This window comes from Pseudorca crassidens, chromosome 10 (assembly GCF_039906515.1).
Source record: "Pseudorca crassidens isolate mPseCra1 chromosome 10, mPseCra1.hap1, whole genome shotgun sequence".
NCBI classification, from domain to species: Eukaryota; Metazoa; Chordata; class Mammalia; order Artiodactyla; family Delphinidae; genus Pseudorca; species Pseudorca crassidens.
Genome location: NC_090305.1, coordinates 70,946,226 through 70,964,655, shown reverse-complemented (window position 1 = coordinate 70,964,655; position 18,430 = coordinate 70,946,226). Strand labels below are relative to the sequence as shown.

General features: G+C 57.4%; 1 protein-coding gene across 4 annotated transcripts in view; it reads left to right on the top strand.

Annotated features, from left to right (window-relative positions):
* The window catches only part of POC1A (POC1 centriolar protein A), a 131,980-nt gene that overhangs the window by 42,978 nt on the left and 70,572 nt on the right, over positions 1-18,430 (top strand). For all 4 annotated transcript variants that reach the window (XM_067754622.1, XM_067754621.1, XM_067754619.1 and 1 more), the window contains exons 5-7: positions 998-1,105; positions 2,515-2,630; positions 10,304-10,437. In XM_067754622.1, coding sequence (XP_067610723.1) covers positions 998-1,105; positions 2,515-2,630; positions 10,304-10,437 — 358 coding nt within the window. The remainder of the gene's footprint in view (positions 1-997; positions 1,106-2,514; positions 2,631-10,303; positions 10,438-18,430) is intronic.

Sequence of the window (18,430 nt, the reverse complement as noted above, 5' to 3'; positions counted from 1 at the left end):
CATTTTGCAGATGAAGAAACTGAGGCTCAGAATAGTGTAGTATCTTGCCGTGGGGCACATTGGGAGTAAGTGGCAGAGCTGGGGTTGGAAGCCGAGTGTCTGGCACTAAGCCTTGCCTACTTTCCTCTGAGGACGTTCTGCTCCTCAGAGGTTGATTTTGCTTCAGAGCTGCCAGATGGGGGCCCAGGCTTCTGAGAGGGGTTGGTCTGGAAGCCGGTTCTCCCTTTGGTGTGGGGGCCAGTGCCGTGGGGATGGGGGCCAGCTGATTCAAAGCACCTTTCAAGGTCTAAGAATTGCGGACACAGCTGTGCCTGCTTCTAGCTTATTCTGTTCCTTTCAACAGAGATCTCACGTGTCGAATCTCTGTGCCCTGGAGGAAGAGGATGCAGTGTCTGGGGGACACTAGGAAACCATGGGAGTCAGAGGTTGGGGACTGTTGAGCTGTGTTCTTCTGGGGACCCCATGAAGTTACTTGTTCTCCAGGGCCCTCGTTCCTCTGTCCTGGGAGCTCCCTGATTACTCTGAGAGGCCCTCACCATTGGGCTCCTGAGAATAGGAGGGGCCCCGCCAGCAAACAAGTGTTAAACTCACACCAGGCCTTTGGTGGTGGGTCCCCAGAACCTCCACTCCTTTTTTGTTAGCAGGTTGGTTTTGCTGACCCATTCTCAGAGTTAGATGTGGATTCAGGGCACTTGGGAACAGGATAATGATGCCAAGTACCAGCAGTCAGCACGCATGTTGCCATGTGCAGTGCTGGGGGCCTCGTGTGCGACGCTACTGCCTACCTGCTTACCAGGAGGTAGGCACCCTTCTGACCCATCTTGCAGAGAGAAAGGCATTTGCCCAGGATCACTCAGGGTCAGAGCAGGGCATGTGGCCCAGGTGGGTTCCTGAGGTCAGGTGGTGGGCAGCTCAGGAAGGGTGACTGTGGAAGATGGTGTGTGGTGCCCGTGATGTCTGTTGACTGGTGATGTGACTTGTGCCCCGCCTGGTTCAGGTTCTCCCCGGATGGGCGGCTCATCGTGTCTGCCAGTGATGACAAGACTGTCAAGGTGTGGGACAAGACTAGCCGGGAGTGTGTCCACTCATACTGTGAGCACGGCAGGTGAGTCCCCAGACCCTGTCCTCCACCTGTAGGCGCTCGAGAAAAGCATAGACCTGGGCTCGAAGAGGCCCTAGTGGCCTCCAGTGGCGGCACTTGGGGCCCACCGCTATGTCTCTGCTGCTCCCTGGCTCTGTATCTTTTCGCTTGTGGGTGGAAGTTTCTGCCTCATCCCCATCCCCACAAACAGTAAGAGTGCTTAACCTCAAGGCACGAAACTCTTTTTGAACATCTTTATTGGAGTATAATTGCTTTACAATGGTGTCTTAGTTTCTGCTTTATAACAAAGTGAGTCAGCTATACGTATATCCCCATATCTCCTCCCTCTTGCGTCTCCCTCCCTCCCTCCCTATCCCACCCCTCTAGGTGGTCACAAAGCACCGAGCTGATCTCCCTGTGCTATGCAGCTGCTTCCCACTAGCTAGCTGTTTTACATTTGGTAGTGTATATATGTCCATGCCACTCTCTCACTTTGTCCCAACTTACCCTTCCCCCTCCCCGTCTCCTCCAGTCCATTCTCTACGTCTGTGTTTTAGAGAAAAACAAATACCGTATGCTAACACATATATATGGAATCTAAAAAAAAAAAAATGTTTATGAAGAACCTAGGGGAAGGACAGGAATAAAGATAAAGATAAAGGCATGAAACTCTTGAGGCCTCTCTTTTCCCTTCACTTTCTAGTTCTCAAAATTGTGACACGTCTGTCTAAAGAAGTTGAACCCAGACCCCCAAAAGGATGTTCTCCTTGGTGATGACTTTATAAATGAAAGGCTAATCAGGTTCTTGTAGTGGATGGTGACTGTTCATATCATGCCGCATCACTGAGAGGGATGAGCCTGCATTTGAGCAGGGACCCACCCAATCTGGGTTCCTAGATGAACCTCAGCGTCTGCCCCTTGTTAGGCTGGGAGCCCCAGGTAAGGGTCCCTCCTGAGGACTGGCCACGATACCAGCCTGGGTGTCACATATGAGTATATCGAGGGCCCTTGGCTTGTCTTCTAGAAATAGGTGAGCCAGTGGTTCTGGGACCCTGCTGGCCCTTGATGTCTGGGCCTCAGGTGGCAGGGCCTGCCCTGCCTCCTGCTCTGGTAGGGGCATCAGCTCTAACTGAAAGCACCCGAGCAGCTGGCTGACCTTTGGTCTGAAGTCCACTTTCTCTGCTCGCATTTAGAAGTTGGTGCTGAGACTTGCTCCCTGGTAAGTGCCCCTCAGGTCACTGCTAGCCTCTGTTCTCACCCTCTCCTTCTTGTTCTCCCTTGGCCGCCTGGTAAAGATACAGGGTAATAGGGAGGTATTCTGGGCTGAGGGAAGAGTGTGAGCAGGTGTGTGGGGATGGGGATGTGCTGGATGTTTGGGGGTCTGTTCTGAGCCGGGGCAGACCTCCTACAGCATGCGGTGGCCCCCTTTCCAGCTTTGTCACCTACGTGGACTTCCACCCCAGCGGCACGTGCATCGCCGCCGCCGGCATGGACAACACGGTGAAGGTGTGGGACGTGCGGACTCACCGGCTCTTGCAGCACTATCAGTGTGAGTGTCCCCGAGCGGCTGCAGTGGGACTGTGCCACGCCGGGTGCCCGGCTCTTGGCTGTGGGGCTTAAATGGGCCTGAGGACAGCTGTGGCTGGCTTGGGGTTAGGGGGGAGTCCTGGGTCTGTTGGGATCTTCAGGGGTGGGTAGTCTATGGCGTGGCTGTCCTGGAACCTTGGCCTGGAGATAGAGCGTGGTGCTAACTGGCATCCACCAGCCCTTTGGTGCCCACTTACGAGGTGGCAGAACCTCATGCACACTGCGGTCCAGATGGGGGCTCTCAGTGGGGCTCTGGCCAGGGCTCCTCTTGAGGGGCACTTCTCAGGGGCTGCCCGTGCCACTCACCTCCCCCTGTAATGGAGGCTCTGTCCTCCAGGGCCGAGGTGACAGCCCTGGAGATGGTGAAGGAGACAGATCTGTCAAAAGAGGTCAGTGTTGGTGGGACCTTGGCCACCTCTAGTTCCACAGTGTCCTCCACAGATGTGGAGCCATGAGCCATATGGAGGGTCGACTTGGTAGGGGGCCAGGCTTGGAAGCCAGCCCTGGTGCTGTGCCCCCTTATTTATATATATATTTAATTATAGCCCTTGGAAGGCAGGGCGGCGGGCTGTCTACGTGGGCTGGTATTGGGCTGCAGGAAGGAGGTGGGAGTGGGGGCAGACTTGGGTGAGCTTACGATGAGAGAGCTGAAGGTACTGGGATATGGAACTGGCCTCAGAGCAGGTATGACTGGGCAGAGTCCTAAGTCACCCCAGTTGTGGGGATGGGGCCCAGGGAAGGGAGCTGGTGAGGGAGTCACCATCAACTGGGAGTTGTGCAGGGGGCAGAATGGGTGGGCAGGCCTGGGGGCTCAGGGCTGAGACCAGGGAGAGTCAGAGCTGGCATTGTGTAAAGAACTGTGGTTGTTGACTTGGGATTAAGTTTCAAGTCCATGGGCTCACTTCCAAAATTCACACCTGAAAATGGGAAGGACATATCTGGAGAAAAGTGTGGGGCGTGGGATTCAGAGCTCTCCCCTTAACACCCCCCACAAGCCCTTCCAATTCTCAGATGTTTGAGGCCAGGACTTTCTTGGGGTAACTGAAGGAACAGATCTTCCAAGAAGGGGGAGTGGATCCTGGTCTTGAAAAGCACATGGTGGAGGGTGGCTCTGCACCCAGCTTCAGCATTTTTAGCAGTGTGACTTTGAGCAGGTTACTTGACTTCTCTGGGCCCCTGGCACAATGATAAGGCCTGTTTCTTAGGTGATGTTGGGAGGGTGATGAGTTGGTCCATGACAAGAACTTACAGAGTGCCTCACACAAAACAGGAACCAGGCACAGTGTTAGTGACAATGACAGTGATGCTGAGTCTCAGTCAGGAGGTCTGGTCTCCCAGCAAGGTGGGCCCAGTTGGTCCAGGCTTGCAGTACTGTACACCACCACTAGGTGGCAGGGGCCAGCCATGAGAATGGTTCTTTCCTCAACAGGGAGTCCTGGGGCTTGTCACTGATGCTGTTTCAGACAGAGGCTTCCTGAACAGAGCCCCAGCAGGGTCTGCCCTCTACTTGGAGACCACGCCTCTCCCTCCTCTCCTTCACACTCAGAGGCTTTTCTCCTCCTGCTCTGGGCCAGGCCTGAGTTGGAGACTGGGTACATCTGCATAGCTGACTGGGCAGAAGGTGGGAGGTGCAGAGGAGTGCTGGGCGGGAAGGCCACCTCTGAGTGTGGGGTCATGAGGGAGGACTTGCACAGGGAGAGACGGGAAGGGAGGTGATGAGGCAGAGCAGTAGTTAGGAGTACGGGCTCTGTTTCCTGTCTGTGAAGGGCTGGTGGTAGCCTGCCTTATGGGGTTTGTGAGGATCTGATGGGAGAATCCACATGAGGATTACAATACATTACTGGGTACATGGTTTGTACCACATAAATCTTGATACTGGTGAAGAGAATCTCCAGGTGACCCTGGGAGAGTCCAGGCCCACCTGTGATGGATCAGGAACCTAGGTCTGGTGTTGGCGAGGTGCAGCAACAGGTACCTGCAGGGGATGGCCTTGAATGCCATGCTCTAGCCCAGGGTCCCGAAGATGCAGCCTGGCTGGGAGTGCTGGGACAGGTGAAAGGGTGAGGGGCATCTGAGAGGACAGCAGTGCTGAGAGCCTGCTTGGGTAGGAAGCCACGTGCCTAGGTGACTGGTGGGTGGGCTGTTAATGCCAGATGTCGGGTGAAAGCTGGGCATCAGAGTGGGGCAGGGGTCAGGCCCAGGGGGTGGGTTTTGGAGATTGAATAGAGGCAGAAGCTGATGCTATGGGGTGGAGGGGCCAGCTGGGCCTAGGGATCTGGGGTGTGAGAAGGCCACACCCTGCATCCCTGTGATTGAGGGGCTGTGAAAGAAAAAGGTCCACAAGCAGCCAGAGTGAGCAGGGGCAGCCCGCTTAGAAAACCGGGATGGAGGGCTGAGGAGAGCAGAGCCAGGGGACTGAAGGAAAGCAGGTCTCCTAAAGAGGGTGGTCAGGGGGCGGCATGATGCAGAGCAGTTGAGAGTGGAGGGTGCTGGGGAGAGATTCCTGGGGGAGTAGGCTTGGCAGTGGGTGGGGGTGGGAGATCAGTGACTGGCAGGGCCCAGGGGTGGGGGTGGACTCGGACAGCATCAGAGGTCAAGTCCTGAGGGGACCTGAGGTGCATGAGGCTGACAGGCTCCACAGTGAGATTTCAGTCTGTTTTTGCTGCTGTCCTTTCCTCTTGTGATAGAGCCACTCAGCGAGCCTGCAGCATCTTATTCCTAAGCCACCCCTAATAGAGACCAGAGGCTTCAGGGGGCCTGGAGTACCCCATAAATAACCCGGTTCCCTCTGAGCTCCCTGCCCAATGCATGGCACACGGTGGGTATTCACAAGGCAGCAGACTCATCCCACCACCTCTGGGCTCAGCCTCCGGGGCTCAAGGAGAGCCTGGCAGGTCTGAGCTCCTTGGTTGGGGGGGACAGCCCTCACCCTGTTTGCTGGGGAGGGACCTGGTCAGGTGTGCTCAGCAGCTCCCCTAGAGAGCTCCGTGGCAGAACCTTCTACCTGAGAGACCCTCCTAGCCCCTGAGTAGCAGCTGTCCCCCCACCCAGAAGAGGTGCCAGGGGATCTCTTGGGAAGCTGATTGCCCAAGTAGGGCTCCCAGCCCCCCAGTAGCAGGCACCTGAGCTGTTTTCTGTCCCTGACCCCTAGGACACCCAGGGAGAAGTGTTTAAGGACAGTGACATCCAGTGTCTTCCCTGATTGGGCTTTGGGCGCATAAGGCTGTTGGGCTCTCCTGAGAGAAGTTGGTTCATGATACTGCAAACGTGTGGCCAGCAAGCGCAGCCAGCCTGTGGCCAGCCGCCATGGTCTTGCTCCGTGGAGGGCACTTCTGGTCCCATTTTGGGTTGTTGGCATCACTCTGGGCTACAGCAGGCAGCTGGCACCATTTGTCTCAGGCGAGGAGTTTCTTGCTCTGGCCTATCACTGCAGGGAGCAGTTCTGATTTCCCAATTCAGCAAGGAGTTGGTGGGGCACTGGAGCCCCGCGAGTGCCAGTCCCCACGGAGGTGGGTTCGGCTCCGTATGCTCTGAGCCCACATTAAGACTGTTCAGACATATGAGCAGCAGCAGCTCTGTCCCGGATCCCTTAATGTGCTTTGCGGTTTCCAGGCACGTGCGGGTTCATTATCCAGGGACAGGCCTGAGTGGTCAGCAGGGCGGGGCTACTCCCCATTTCACAGATGGGGTGTATGAGGCTTGCCCAGGTCAAGCAGCTGGGAAGCTATGGCTTCCTCTCACCGTGTTGATTCTAATCATTTACTTGCCTGAGGCCCCCAAGAGGGCTTGGCTTGGCTCTCTCCAGAAACTCCAGTTAGAGCTCAGAGTCCCAGCTTCTCTGTCCACTGGTCCTTAGCACGTCCCTGGACCCCCTCTCTACCCCAGACATGGTCACGGAGGATTTTAAAGCTGCTGTGCAACCAGCAGGGCAGGCCTGCACCCTTTTTGGCGTTTGGAGACCGAAAGGGTTGATCAGGAGGCAGTGCACCGTCCCACCTGCTCTGGCCAACTCAGCAGCTCTCGCCCACCATCCCTGAGCGGGTGTTCCTACGACATTCGCGAGATGACTGTTTGGAGTGTCCTTTGCTGCTGGTGTCAGGGCACCTTCACTGTGTGAACCCATAGCCTCTTGTGAGCCCACAGCCACTGTGTCACTAGTAATGCCAGTTGTGCGTTGTGAGAGGCCACCGTGGCAGAGCGAGCCCCTTGTGGGCATGTGGTGGGGCTCGGCGCTAGCATGGCCTGCCCCAGAAGGAGACCTCCTGCTTGGGCACCTTGGACACCTGTGGGTCTCTGTGGGCCCCATGGCCAGTTTGGAACCCATTGGGCAGTGGGCCAGATTCGCTGAGGGTTCTACAAGCAGAGCTGTGTGGGCAGCTTGTGGATAGCCAGGTCTCTCCTTAGGCCACCTGCTGCCCGCAGGCTGTGGCCCGTTCCCAGTACTTGGGGGCAGGGTCTGCAGTGGCCTCAGTCCCACCCTCCCTGGCATTCTGGTGACCTATAGAACATTGACGCTGGTACATCTCTGACCCTGAGCTGGAGTCCCTTCTTTGGGGTCACGGTGGGGGTGGGGTGTAGCCCACATCGTGCCCAAATGGCAACCTGCCATCAGCTGTCACCCATGTCTGCCATGGAGATAGGCAGAGGGCCTACAACTTTGAGCTTGGTGAAAAGTGGATTGTTTGTGTGCCGTCACTGCTCAGGGCTTCGTGACGGGAGGCTCACCCCCTCGTGCGGCAGCCGGGCCTCCGTGGGAGACTGTCATGCAGGGCTGATTCTATGAGGCCTCCCTGGTACAGCCCCACCCTCGGCAGAGCCAGAGAGGCTGCTCCAGGCTGGTGGGGCCGGTGGGTGAGGCAGGAGAGCGAGTGGGGAAAGCTGGGGCTGGCACATTCCCAAAAGCCTGGCTTGCCAGGCTGAGCCCTGTTTTGGAGTAAGTGGTTCCAGATATTTCTACCCCAGCCAAGAGGCCTTAGCTATTTCTGCCATTAATAGTGGAGCAGGGCCTCGGGCACCCCTCCCGGGGCCGGTTGGGGGGATGGGCGGCGGTTCCCTCCCTTGGGTGGGCTTGACCAGGTGGGAGAACCTGGCTGGTAACCACGCCCTGCCCCTGCCGCCCTGCTGGTGCTGGGCAAGCCCTGTGTTTCCTGAGCTTGCCTCCCCCGATCCACGCTGCTGCTGGCTGTCCCCTGCCAGCTTTGTCTCGGGGAGGGGCTGGGGGGCGTTCATGCCAGCACAGGCTGCCAGGAGCTGCAGAAGCAAGAATAGCGCGCCCTTCTCCAGGCTCAGCAAGGCAGATGCGCCAGGAGCAGCATCTAAGGAGGCCCAAGGGGAGATTGGGGCGTGGTGAGATAGATGGAGGGCAGCTGCCTCTCAAAGCTGTCCTACTGTGGGCTGAGGGGTCAGAGGTGGGCGGGACTCCTCAGGGGGATCTCGCAGTGTTTGTGCCCGTCTCCCACCCCCACTCATCAGCGTGAGTGTGAACCAGCGTTCTGGCGAGCACAGCCAGCCCCTCAGGAGCACACACTAGCTCGCAGCCTATAGAAGCACAGCCTGAAGTGCCTGCAGAGCCTGGGTCTCCTCCCCAGGCGTGACACACTCGTTTGGGGGGAGGGAAGGATTCACTTTTTATCATTTGCTCAGTTGTATAATGATAGTGACTATATTCTAATGCTGAAAAAATATTTTCTGGAAGTACGTAGAGTAATAATTAGAAGTCCCCCTATTCCTGTCCTCCCCAGAGGGCACCCCTGCTCTGTGTCTGGAGCTTCTGTCCACACCTTCCTCTGGGTCTGCACACGTGGGTGTGCCCCCCACACGTGGGGAGTCACGGGCACACCCTGTGCGCCACTAACGTTCTTTCTGCTGCTGCTTGTGGCCGGTGCCTGTTCAGTTCTGCTGGGGTCGGCTCTGGCTTTTTTTCTCTCCTCTCCATGCCCCCATTTCTGGTAAACACTGAGTGTGCCGCCCTCTGCCTCATGGCCCTGAGTGTGGGAGAGCGTCTGGCCGTGGGGCTCTGGACTCCGCCTCCAGGAGCTGGCTCTGGAGACCCCATCAGCCCCACTCCAGGCCGTCTCTTGGAGTTCCTGGTGCTGAGAGAGAGAGTGTTTAGACCTAAAGATCGTATTATGTAAAGCCCTAGTGTCTCCCCTAAGTATGCTTGGGAACGTGAATCCACACTCCCCGACATGTCTGCACATCGGCTGACCTGGTGTCTGAGGGGCTCCGTGTACCTCTGTCAGCTCTACTGAGGGCCGTTTCATGGTGGGTGTGTTTACTGGTCCAGCAGTGGTTCTTGCAGTCTCACGGTGCCAGGATGAGGGGTTGATTTTAGAGTTTGCCTTTATGTTTGTGGCAGTTCTGACTTGGCGGGGTCATGGTTATCCTAGCCCCTGTGGTTTTGCTCACGAGGCCTGTGTTAATGGGTACAAAGGCACCTGGGTCTTCCTCAGCAGCTACTCTACGTTGATGTCCCCATGTGGCCTGCCTGGTCCAGTTCACCTACTGACCAACTGCTTTTTGAGTCCCGCTCAGTGTCAGGCACTGAGCCAGGAGCCAAGGACCCAACACAGCCCCCTGCCTGATGGAGCACATGGTCTCATGGGGGACCCAGCCGGGAACCAAATAGCTGCACATAAATGTAAAAACCCTGCTGTGAAGAGACTCACGGTGCTTCAGGAGGGACCACAAGGGGGTGACCCTGATGGCGAGGTCAGGGGAGCCTTCCCTGAGGAGGTGACTGAGCAGTGAGTGAGCTGCAGGGTCTAGGGAAGAGGCGAGCAAGAGTCTTCCCGGGCAGGGAGAACAAGGGCTGGGAAGGTCCCACAGCCAGGGAGCTGACAGGGCTGGTGTGGCCAGATCTTGGAGAGCGAGGGACACCAGCATGGATGGTGGGACTTGGGCTGGAGCAGTGGGGAAGAATCGTGGATGGGCTTGAGCTGTCGAGTGGGTTAAATGGCAGGACCTGGAGTAGCATGGGATGCCTGGGGTAGCGGAAAGGGACATCAGGGCTCACTCTGTACAGAGGCCTCAGGCTTCACCTGGCAGCATGCCTACAACACCCTAACTTGTGGGTGCTGTGCCACAGAAGGAGAAACGGGCTCAGTGTGTGAAGATGCTCGTTCAGGGTCTCAGGGTGGGTCAGTCAGGAGGCTGGGATTGGAACCCGGGCCTGACTGGCTCCTGAGAGCGGGTCTTAAGCTGTTTTCTTGCCTGCCCCCATGCCCATCCTTTCCCCCAGGGCAGGGGCATCATATTGGCATTTCCAGGGGTTTTCTTTTCCATTTGGTTTCCCTGACGTAGCAGCATGTGAGACAGATTGAGCATTATGTTTGAGCACTCTGTTCGGCTCTAGCTTGACTGCTTGGTGAGGAGAGAGAAGCGGAGGAATAGCTTGATCTCTCTGGCCTTGCCACACGTGCTCCCGCCTGCCCTGCATCTCCCGCTGCCTGCCCTCATCTCTGGATGAGTCTCCTCCTGTCCTTTGTTTGTGCTGCTCTCCTGGGAGGTCCTTGTGGGGCTCTTCATAGCAGCTCTGGGCAATGGCCGCCCCGGCCCAGACCTGTGCCGAGCCTTCTGGCCTGTCTTCTGGCTTCGTGGGCCTCCCAGCCCATCTGAGTGACGTCTTTCCTCCAGTGCACAGTGCAGCGGTGAACGCCCTCTCCTTCCACCCGTCGGGAAACTACTTGGTCACGGCCTCCAGCGACTCAACCCTGAAGATCCTGGACCTCATGGAGGGCCGGCTGCTCTACACGCTCCATGGGCATCAGGTGAGGGCGTCAGCCTGGGCTGAGTAGCATGGAGTGGGGGGGAGGCGCTGTCTTGAGGTGGCCCTTCCCTTGGAGCCCGATGGAGGGGTTCTGTGGTCCCCTCGCAGCCTGCACATTGGGGTGAGGTGCAGAAGCAGGTTTCCCACCCACAAGACCTGTGACCTCTGGCAGAAGTGCTGGGCCTGGTGCTGCAGCTGAGAAGGGAGTACAGGGGTTCAGTTGGGTAGGGGGTCGGAACGGAGGCCTCTGGACAAGGTTGACAGACTTTTCCCAGGGGCTGAATGGAATCTGTCCCCAGTGACCTCAGGCATCACTTGGTCCAGCAGTTGAGTAGAGCCCTGGAACTCATGCCCTGAATTGCCATCAGGCCTCCTGGGGCCCTTTGGAGGCAGAAACAACAGGTGTCTTGCAGAGGCAGGTGTGAAGGAGGGAAATCTCCCTGCACATTCATGGGGGAATTCCTAGAATTGAAACGAGGGAGAGAGGCCTTCTCTCTGAGCATCTTTCACCAACACATCCGGTGCCCTGGCCCCCTATGTGGGCAGTAGCTGGGCACGGGGCCCGGTGGGCGGTGGACTGCTTGCGGTTCTCCCCTGCAGCCAGCCTGGGTATGGCTGAGCTGTCTCCTGCTGGGACGTGGTCGCCACACCCAAGTGGGTCACAGGTGCAGAGACCAGAGCATTTCAGTTTGTCCACTTCTCCACCCATGAGCAGGGGCAGATGGGATGGAGAGTGGGGTCAGGCTCTTGAGGGCTGAGGGAGGCCCTGGGGTGCTCATGTCTCTTGGGCCAGCAGCTAGGTGTGAGGCTTCTAGCCCAGGGCTCTCTGGATCCCACTGCCATCTGAGTCAGAGCACAAGGGCCCTTGGCCATGGCTTGGAGTGGGGGCATGGGCCTTTTCTTCTGCTTCCTTGGGACCTGGAGGCCGCTTGCCCTCAGCCCATGGTGACCCCTGGTCCTCTGTCAGAGAAATGTCTGGTGTGCAGGACCAGCAGGCCTGTTCCCCTGGTGTCGACACATCTAGGTGTCACGTATGGCCATTGCACTGGCGTGATCGCTGCTCCTATTGTCAGCCTGTGGGGGCGCCACCTTTGTTAGCCCTTTGGCAAGTAGTTACTTAGATTCACACGTAACCAGTTTCGGATCTTATAACCCAGAGGGCATTTGAAAACCACATGAACGCTGCTACCTCTCCTGCTCCCACGAAAATGAAGGAAAAGCAATGCACAGAAACACCGTGCGGGCAGGTGCATACCAAGTGATCACCGAGCACTTTCTCCTTTCTTGTGGACGTTCTTTAGACAGCTGACTCACCTCTCAGCCTGAGAAGCCTTGAATGCGGCATCTAAAAGGCCATTCCTGTGTTCGGGCCCAGCATCAGCACATATGGGAAACCTGTGGGCATTGTTCTCCCAGAGAAGTGAGACAGGGGCCAAGAGAAACCGCGCAGTTGCCTATCTGCTGTTGAACCTGGAAACGTGGGAGACAGGATGAGGGACAGAGGTGGTTTGGGGGTGTGGAGAATGGGAAATGGCTTCAGAAATCACTTCTTCCTCAGGGCACCAAACTCGCAGTGCCCAGAGGAAGGGGGAAGAAGGAGAAGCGAGCTCACCTCCGTTCATCTTGCCGTCCATTTGTCCATTCATCATCCGCTTTCCAGCTCACCAGGCTGGGCACCAGGGGTATGAAATGGATGTCGTGGTCCTACCCCCTGGGGCTCATGGCCTGGGAAGCAGGGGACTCTCTGGGGACATCAGCAGAGCCAAGGTGGCATGAGATGTGTTAGGAAACCAGGAGAGGCAGGTTGAGTCTTGGGTTGTACTTGGAGGGTTGGGTGAAGCAGGGTAGGCTTCTCCCCGCTCAGATGAAAGTGGGAGTTGGAGTGCGAGGCTCACATTTGTTTCTGTTCCGACCCCCCAAAGTCCCTATCAAATACAGAAACTTAGCATTGGTGTGCCATGGGTCTTAGGGGCTCTTCTTCCTGGAGTACCCATAACACAGCCCCACTGTGGGGTGCAGGGTGTGGGAGCCCCAGGGCCTGGCTTCCTCGGGGTTCCGCAGACCGATTCTGGGAGGAAGGAGCTGGCCAGAGCCCCATGCTAGCTTTAACCCCTCTCCTCTTCCTGGAGAGCTGATCTCTCCCTTTCTCCTCCTCCTCTTTCTCAAGACTTGTAGTGAGACCACCGTGCACTCACCGGTGGCAGCTCAGTGCTGGGTTCTCCAGCGGGCCACGTGGGCAGACCTGGCCCACTTCCTTTGCCCTCTCTGCCTCCAGGGCGCTTTCTTTTGGGCACAGAGTCTTGAAGAGTCTGGTCTCTGGGCTGATGTCGGAGGGCAAGTACGTGGTGTGTGTGTGTGAGGGGAGCTGCAAAACCGAGCCCCCCCTCTGTGCCCCAGTCTGCCAGGGTTTGCTGTGTCTCCTTGTTGGGTCTGACTCTGCCCCTGGGTTTGGGGCGATTCAAAGTCAGCTAAGGGTGGCTTCCTAAGGAAGGAGAGTGTGGTTGAGCAGCCTTGATACGGGCAGTTGTTAAAATCAGTCTGCCAGCTGGACCAGATACCTAGTGTGGGCGGACATCTGGGCCGGGAGCGGGGGTGGCTTTGCTCTCCCTGAGGGGACAAGTCTGTGGAAGTTGGGCCTGTGTTGTCACTGGGAGCCAGTGTGCTCCGAAAATGTCCCTGACCTGTGAGGGTTTGTGACATGCTGTCGGGCCAGAGTGGCTCAGCTCCAGGAAGAAGTTCTTTGACACCCCTTTGGAGGATGTATTGACTCCTTTGGAGGATGTATTGCCCCTGCCAAGCCACAGGGAGAGGGCCTGCACCACGGGCTGAGGAGTGGGCTGAAGCCCCGCACAGATGCTCTGTGCAGTGTCTGGTCCTTTTAGGCTCCCCCACTCATGAAGTCCCCTCCCTGTCCCGTCCTTCCAGGAAGATGCACAGCTGCACTCCTTGGTGACTTGAGCTTCCACATTCTGTTCCAGGAGGTAGTGAGGGCCTCACCAAACACAGCTGTCACCAGCCACTTCCTGAAGCCTGTGGCACCCACAGCTCCCAAGTGGTCCCAGATGCCCAGGGATTCTGTCCTCCAGATGAGAAGACAGATTTGAAAGCACTTTTGAGTCCTGGCGGGGGAACTGAGGTCCAGAGAATGATCTGGACTTGTAGGGGGTCTCATGCAGCTTAGGGTTGTTGACCTGGAATGAGTACCCACATCTGCAGTTTCCACCACACCCGTTGACCTCATATGTATGGCTTTTAGAAGTTGTGATCTCACTCTTGTTTTCAGATCACTGGTCTGTGTAGGAGGCCAGCGGGCCTCATAGCTTCTTGTGTTCCAGCCTTGCTGCTAGGTGATGGCGTTCTGGTCCAGCAGGAGAGGGATCCCCAGGAAGCTTTGGTTTGGACTTGGAGGACCTCCTTGTAACCGCCCTCAGGCATAGCCCCGAGGGAGCCGTAGAGGGAGGGCTATTGAGTTGTTCTGCCACGTGGAGCAGCCACCCCTTCAGGCCTCCAGGTCCACGCTTATGAGAAGAGATAGTGCAGGCCAGGGGTCAGAGGCCAGCCGAGAGGAGCCTGCCACAGGGAGCTGGTGCTGCGGGGAGCCAGACCTCGAGCAGGAGAGGGGGCTCTGTGTGTGGCAGGGAAGTGTCTCCGTGTTCTGTGAGAGGGCCGGCCTGAGCCAGCCCCACTGGGGGAAAAGTGAGGAAGGGTCAGGGGAGGCCATGCTGTTGGGTAGAAGCTCTCTTGCCCGAGTTGAGGCCAAAAGTCTCTCATTGTTTCCTAAAGGCATAGGGGCACCAGGACAGGCACGTGCCAAGTGCAAAGCTGAGATCAGGATCACCCAGTGTGGCCTGGGTCTCCTGGGCTGGGCCCACGTGCTGGCACTGAGGACCGCTTGTGCCCCCAGGAGTCTGACCATGCCGGCAGTTTGGTGGTTCTCTGGCGTGCATGTGATTGGTCACACTTCCATCGGCCCATATGAGGCCGGCTTACCTGTGGGGCTGGGGCTGGACAGCAGTTACAAGTTTATCGTGAGCCTGAAGGATTCTGGTGCTTCTCCCCTGCAGTCCTGGCTTTGGGACTCTGAGCCACAAAGGGCCGTTCAGGGGGTGTGGCTGGCGGCTGAGTGAGGCTCCTGCCCCGTGGGAGCTTGACGCCACGTGTGCTGTACCCCAGAAACAGCTCCTCGGCTGCAGCTGGGGCTCGTGTGGCTCTTCAGAGGCTTCCACAGGGTGGATGTCTCCAGGTGATTTGGGGAACAGGCCAGAGAGTTGAGCAGGCCCTTTGCTGGCTCCAACCCCACACGGGCCCTGGCCCCTCACCGCCCTGCTACCCCTGCTGTGCAGGGGCGGCAGGTTTCCAAACTCAAGCCGAGCAGACACTGGCACCTTTGCCAGGGCAGGGGGGTGGGACAGGCTGAGGAGCCTGTTGGGGCTGAGACGTTGGGTAGCCCTCTGCTTCCAGACAGATCTGCCCATCCGGGTGGAGAGTGGACAGAGCAGGCAGGCACTGCCAGCCTGGATATGGTGCACTGTCCTCCTTCCTCCGCCACTGGGGACACCAGGGTGATTTCTCTCTCAGTGATTGGGCTGGAAAAGAGCCTGCACCGGTCACCTTTGCCAGCTGCTTTGACTGAGCCCACCTGCTGGATACGTTCGGTTGGGGAGGGTTCACAGCCTTGTCTGATGCCCAGCTTTCTAAGGAAACACCCCAACGTTTCCAGGGATGAACAGCTTGTACTCACCTGTTTCTGGTTTAGAAAAATGGTGGACACTCTTCCATCTTGTTCAGCCAGAAAAACCTGAGCCTTGGGGGACCACAAGTGGGAGGAAAGGGTTTGGACCTTGGGGTCAAACCATTCTGGCTCCACCTCTTAGCCTGTGACAGTGGGCAAGACCTTGACTTTGCCAAGCCTTTCCTCCTCTGTAAGAACGACGCCCATGTCTGTCATAATAGGAGAAGACATGTCCTCACAGACGCCGGTCCCTGTCCTGCGCAGCTCTTGGAAAATGACCCCATGCTGTTCTAGATGAGAGCTCTTTAAAAGGCTGTTTAAAGTTTCTCTTATGGGCATGGTCCTGGCATCATGGATGGGTAATGTTTGTTAGGAAACTGAGTACATATTAGGGGGCTCTGATGACTTAACGCCACTGATGGGCACAGGGCCATAGCCGTCGGCCCCTCCCCCTCTGGATGGGGCTCACCCATTTCCCCTCCTCCCACTCACCCACAGAGTCTCTGAAGGGTTTCTCTGGCTTCTTATTTTATTGAGGGTTGTTCTCATCTGCCCCAGAACATCCTCTTGCTCTCTGGCTTCTCTTTTGTCACACAACTCCTAAAATCCGTCCCACAGTGGGTGGGCTGTAGTGATTCCCCGACAGCTTGTCCCCACCAGCTGTCCTGAGTGGGTTCGGCCTGCTGCTGCCTTGGTCTACAGGTCTGCTTCCGTTGCCCTTTATTAGTCCCGCCCATCGGGTCTTTTCCAGGGCCTGACTCCTGGAGGACAGGCCGGGTATCTGATGACACTGGGCTGGGTAGGGGTGCCAGCGCCCTCTCTGAGGCTCTGGGAAGTCTTGCTGTGGGGATCTGCCATGACCGGGACAGTTAAGCAGGAGGAAAGGGAGACCCTGCTTCTTGCTGGATCCTGTACAGACTTAGGGCGTCAGCTGCACGGGAGCTTCCTCACCCCGCTCACCCCACACTTTGCCGCAGGGAAGACCAGGAGAGGGGAGGGCTTTCCCACCAACGGCAGCTGTCTTTCGAAGCCTTGCGCCCCGAGCAAGGCCCCCATAGTTTTGTGTGGCAAATGTGGGGGCACCGTGCTAGAAATACAGATTTATTTTTCTGTATTTTCCGAAACATAATCTCGAGACATGCTCATTTGGTTTTAGTCCCCAGAGCTATTTGGGAGAGGAGGGTAGGCGGGGCGTGGGTGGGGCGTTAAATCTGGTGTTTGCGGCTGTGCAGTTGGCGTTCGTGTCTCTGTGGAGTGACTGAACCGCACAGGGACCAGTGGGCACGTGGTTCCCCGAACCTCAGCTGGCCCGCAGTGGAGCGAGCACCCATCACCCAGGGCCCAGAGCCCCAAACCCGGGGCAGCTGTGTGAGAGGCTGTGCTCGGTTGTCGAGAAATCACAGGCTCAGAGCACGGGGTCGGCCGATGCTACTGGTAGCTTGTGCCACGCTGGGGGCTGGGGCTGGGACTGGGGAAGTGGCAACAAGGGGGACTCGCCCTCTAGGAGGAGAGACAGCAGGGGGACAGAGCGGCCTGGGCACGTGGGCCGCCCCTGGCTGCCCCAGGAGGAAGGAAGCTCTCAGAATGGGCCCCTCCCACCTCGTTTCTCTGCGCCCTGTGGCCCTTGTGTAGTTGTTCATTTTGGAGACTCGCTTTGCTGCTTGAGAGGCTTAGATCTGCCTTGGATGGTTGGGCAGCTCCCGGGAGAAGTGAGGGGACATTAAGAGGGAGTGGAGCTCACTTATTCCAACTGAAGTAACCAAGAGCTCAGCCTGACCCCCTGTCCCCTGCCGGCAGCCCAGAGTTCAGGGCTGGGAACGGGTGTCCTTGGCCAAGGTCAGGAGCAGCCTAGGTGGTCGCTCCTTGTCTGTGGGGCCGCACAAAGGGACATAAGCACCAGCCCACAACAGGTCTAGCGCGTGAGTGCCAAGCCTCCCTCGCGGGGATTTGTGGAAGAATCGTCCTGGTGGACTGGGTTGCGGTGTCTTTGCCTGAGCACGGGCGTCAGAGTCCAGAGCACCCATGCCAGAGGCCTCCTTGGTCTCCGTGTATCTGTCTGATGGCCGCTCTTCTTTTACCTCTGACATGGGGCAGGTGGTGTGACGTTGCTTTTTGTTCGCTGGCAGCCAGTGAAAAACATATCAAAACCCTTGCATGGTGGGGGTGGGGGTACCTGGCTGGGCCTTTGCCCCTGTAGCTGTTGTGGCCACAGCGGTCAAAGTTCAGGTGTGCAGGGACTCAGGGAGTCAGACCGGAGGGGGTGAGGCCAGCGGAGAGGTCTGGACAAACTGCAGGGGCTGTGGAGTGAGAGTCGTCAGGAGCTGTGGGATCTAAACACCATGGCATCCTTTGTTTTGCCTTTTTTTCCCCCCTCCATTGACACCTTGCTGTTTGAGAGTGAAGGAACCAACCAGTATGGGTCCCTTGGGTCTGGAGGTTGGCAAGGCAGAGGCGGTGTGTGGTGAAATGACTGGGTGTGAGTCCAGCTGAGCTCGAGGGCCACGTGCAGCTGGGTCGGGGGAGAGAGAGGTGGGGGACCGTGCTCACCATGATCATCTCACAAAAGGCTCCAACTGGCCAGATCCAGAGAGGGAGGGGGGAAGGATCTGATTGAGGCTAGGCAGCGTCCCTGCCAGTGGACCTGGCCTGGAGCCAGATGGGGACTAGGGCCTCAGGCAGGTGGGCACCCCTGGCGATCAGGGACAGGTCGGACCCACGCTGCCGAGGGCCCAGCTGAGAGCTGCTGCTCGGAGTCCCGCTCGGGAGGCGCTGCAGAGGCCCCGGGCCTTGCCTGTGGGAAGAAACAGCTTGGCCACATGCCTGGCCCTAGCCGGTGAACGAATGCATCAAGAGTGACTAATTGACTGAAAGGAATCAGCCACTGTGAAGGCGGGACAGTCTCAGAGAACACTCCTGATCACAACTGGTCCCTGCCGGTGATAAAGGAGACTCCCCCAGCCCGCAGGGTTTGGAAACTAGAACTCACTTCTAAATAACTGCTGGGCTAAAGAGAAAATCCCAGTGGAAATGGAACATTTGGAGATGAAGGACAGTGAAAATACTGCATATGGGAAACTTTGGGGATCCAAGCTCTAAGATGGCAGTCAGAGGCAAATTTGTAGCCTTAAATGAATTTATTTAAAACCAAGAAAGATCAAAAATAACCAAATTCAGAGCTCAATGTAGGAGGCTGCAGAAAGAACACGGAAAGAGGCCTTCTTGAGCTCTCCACAGTTTTGTGGAGCTGCGAGCAGTTCAGTGG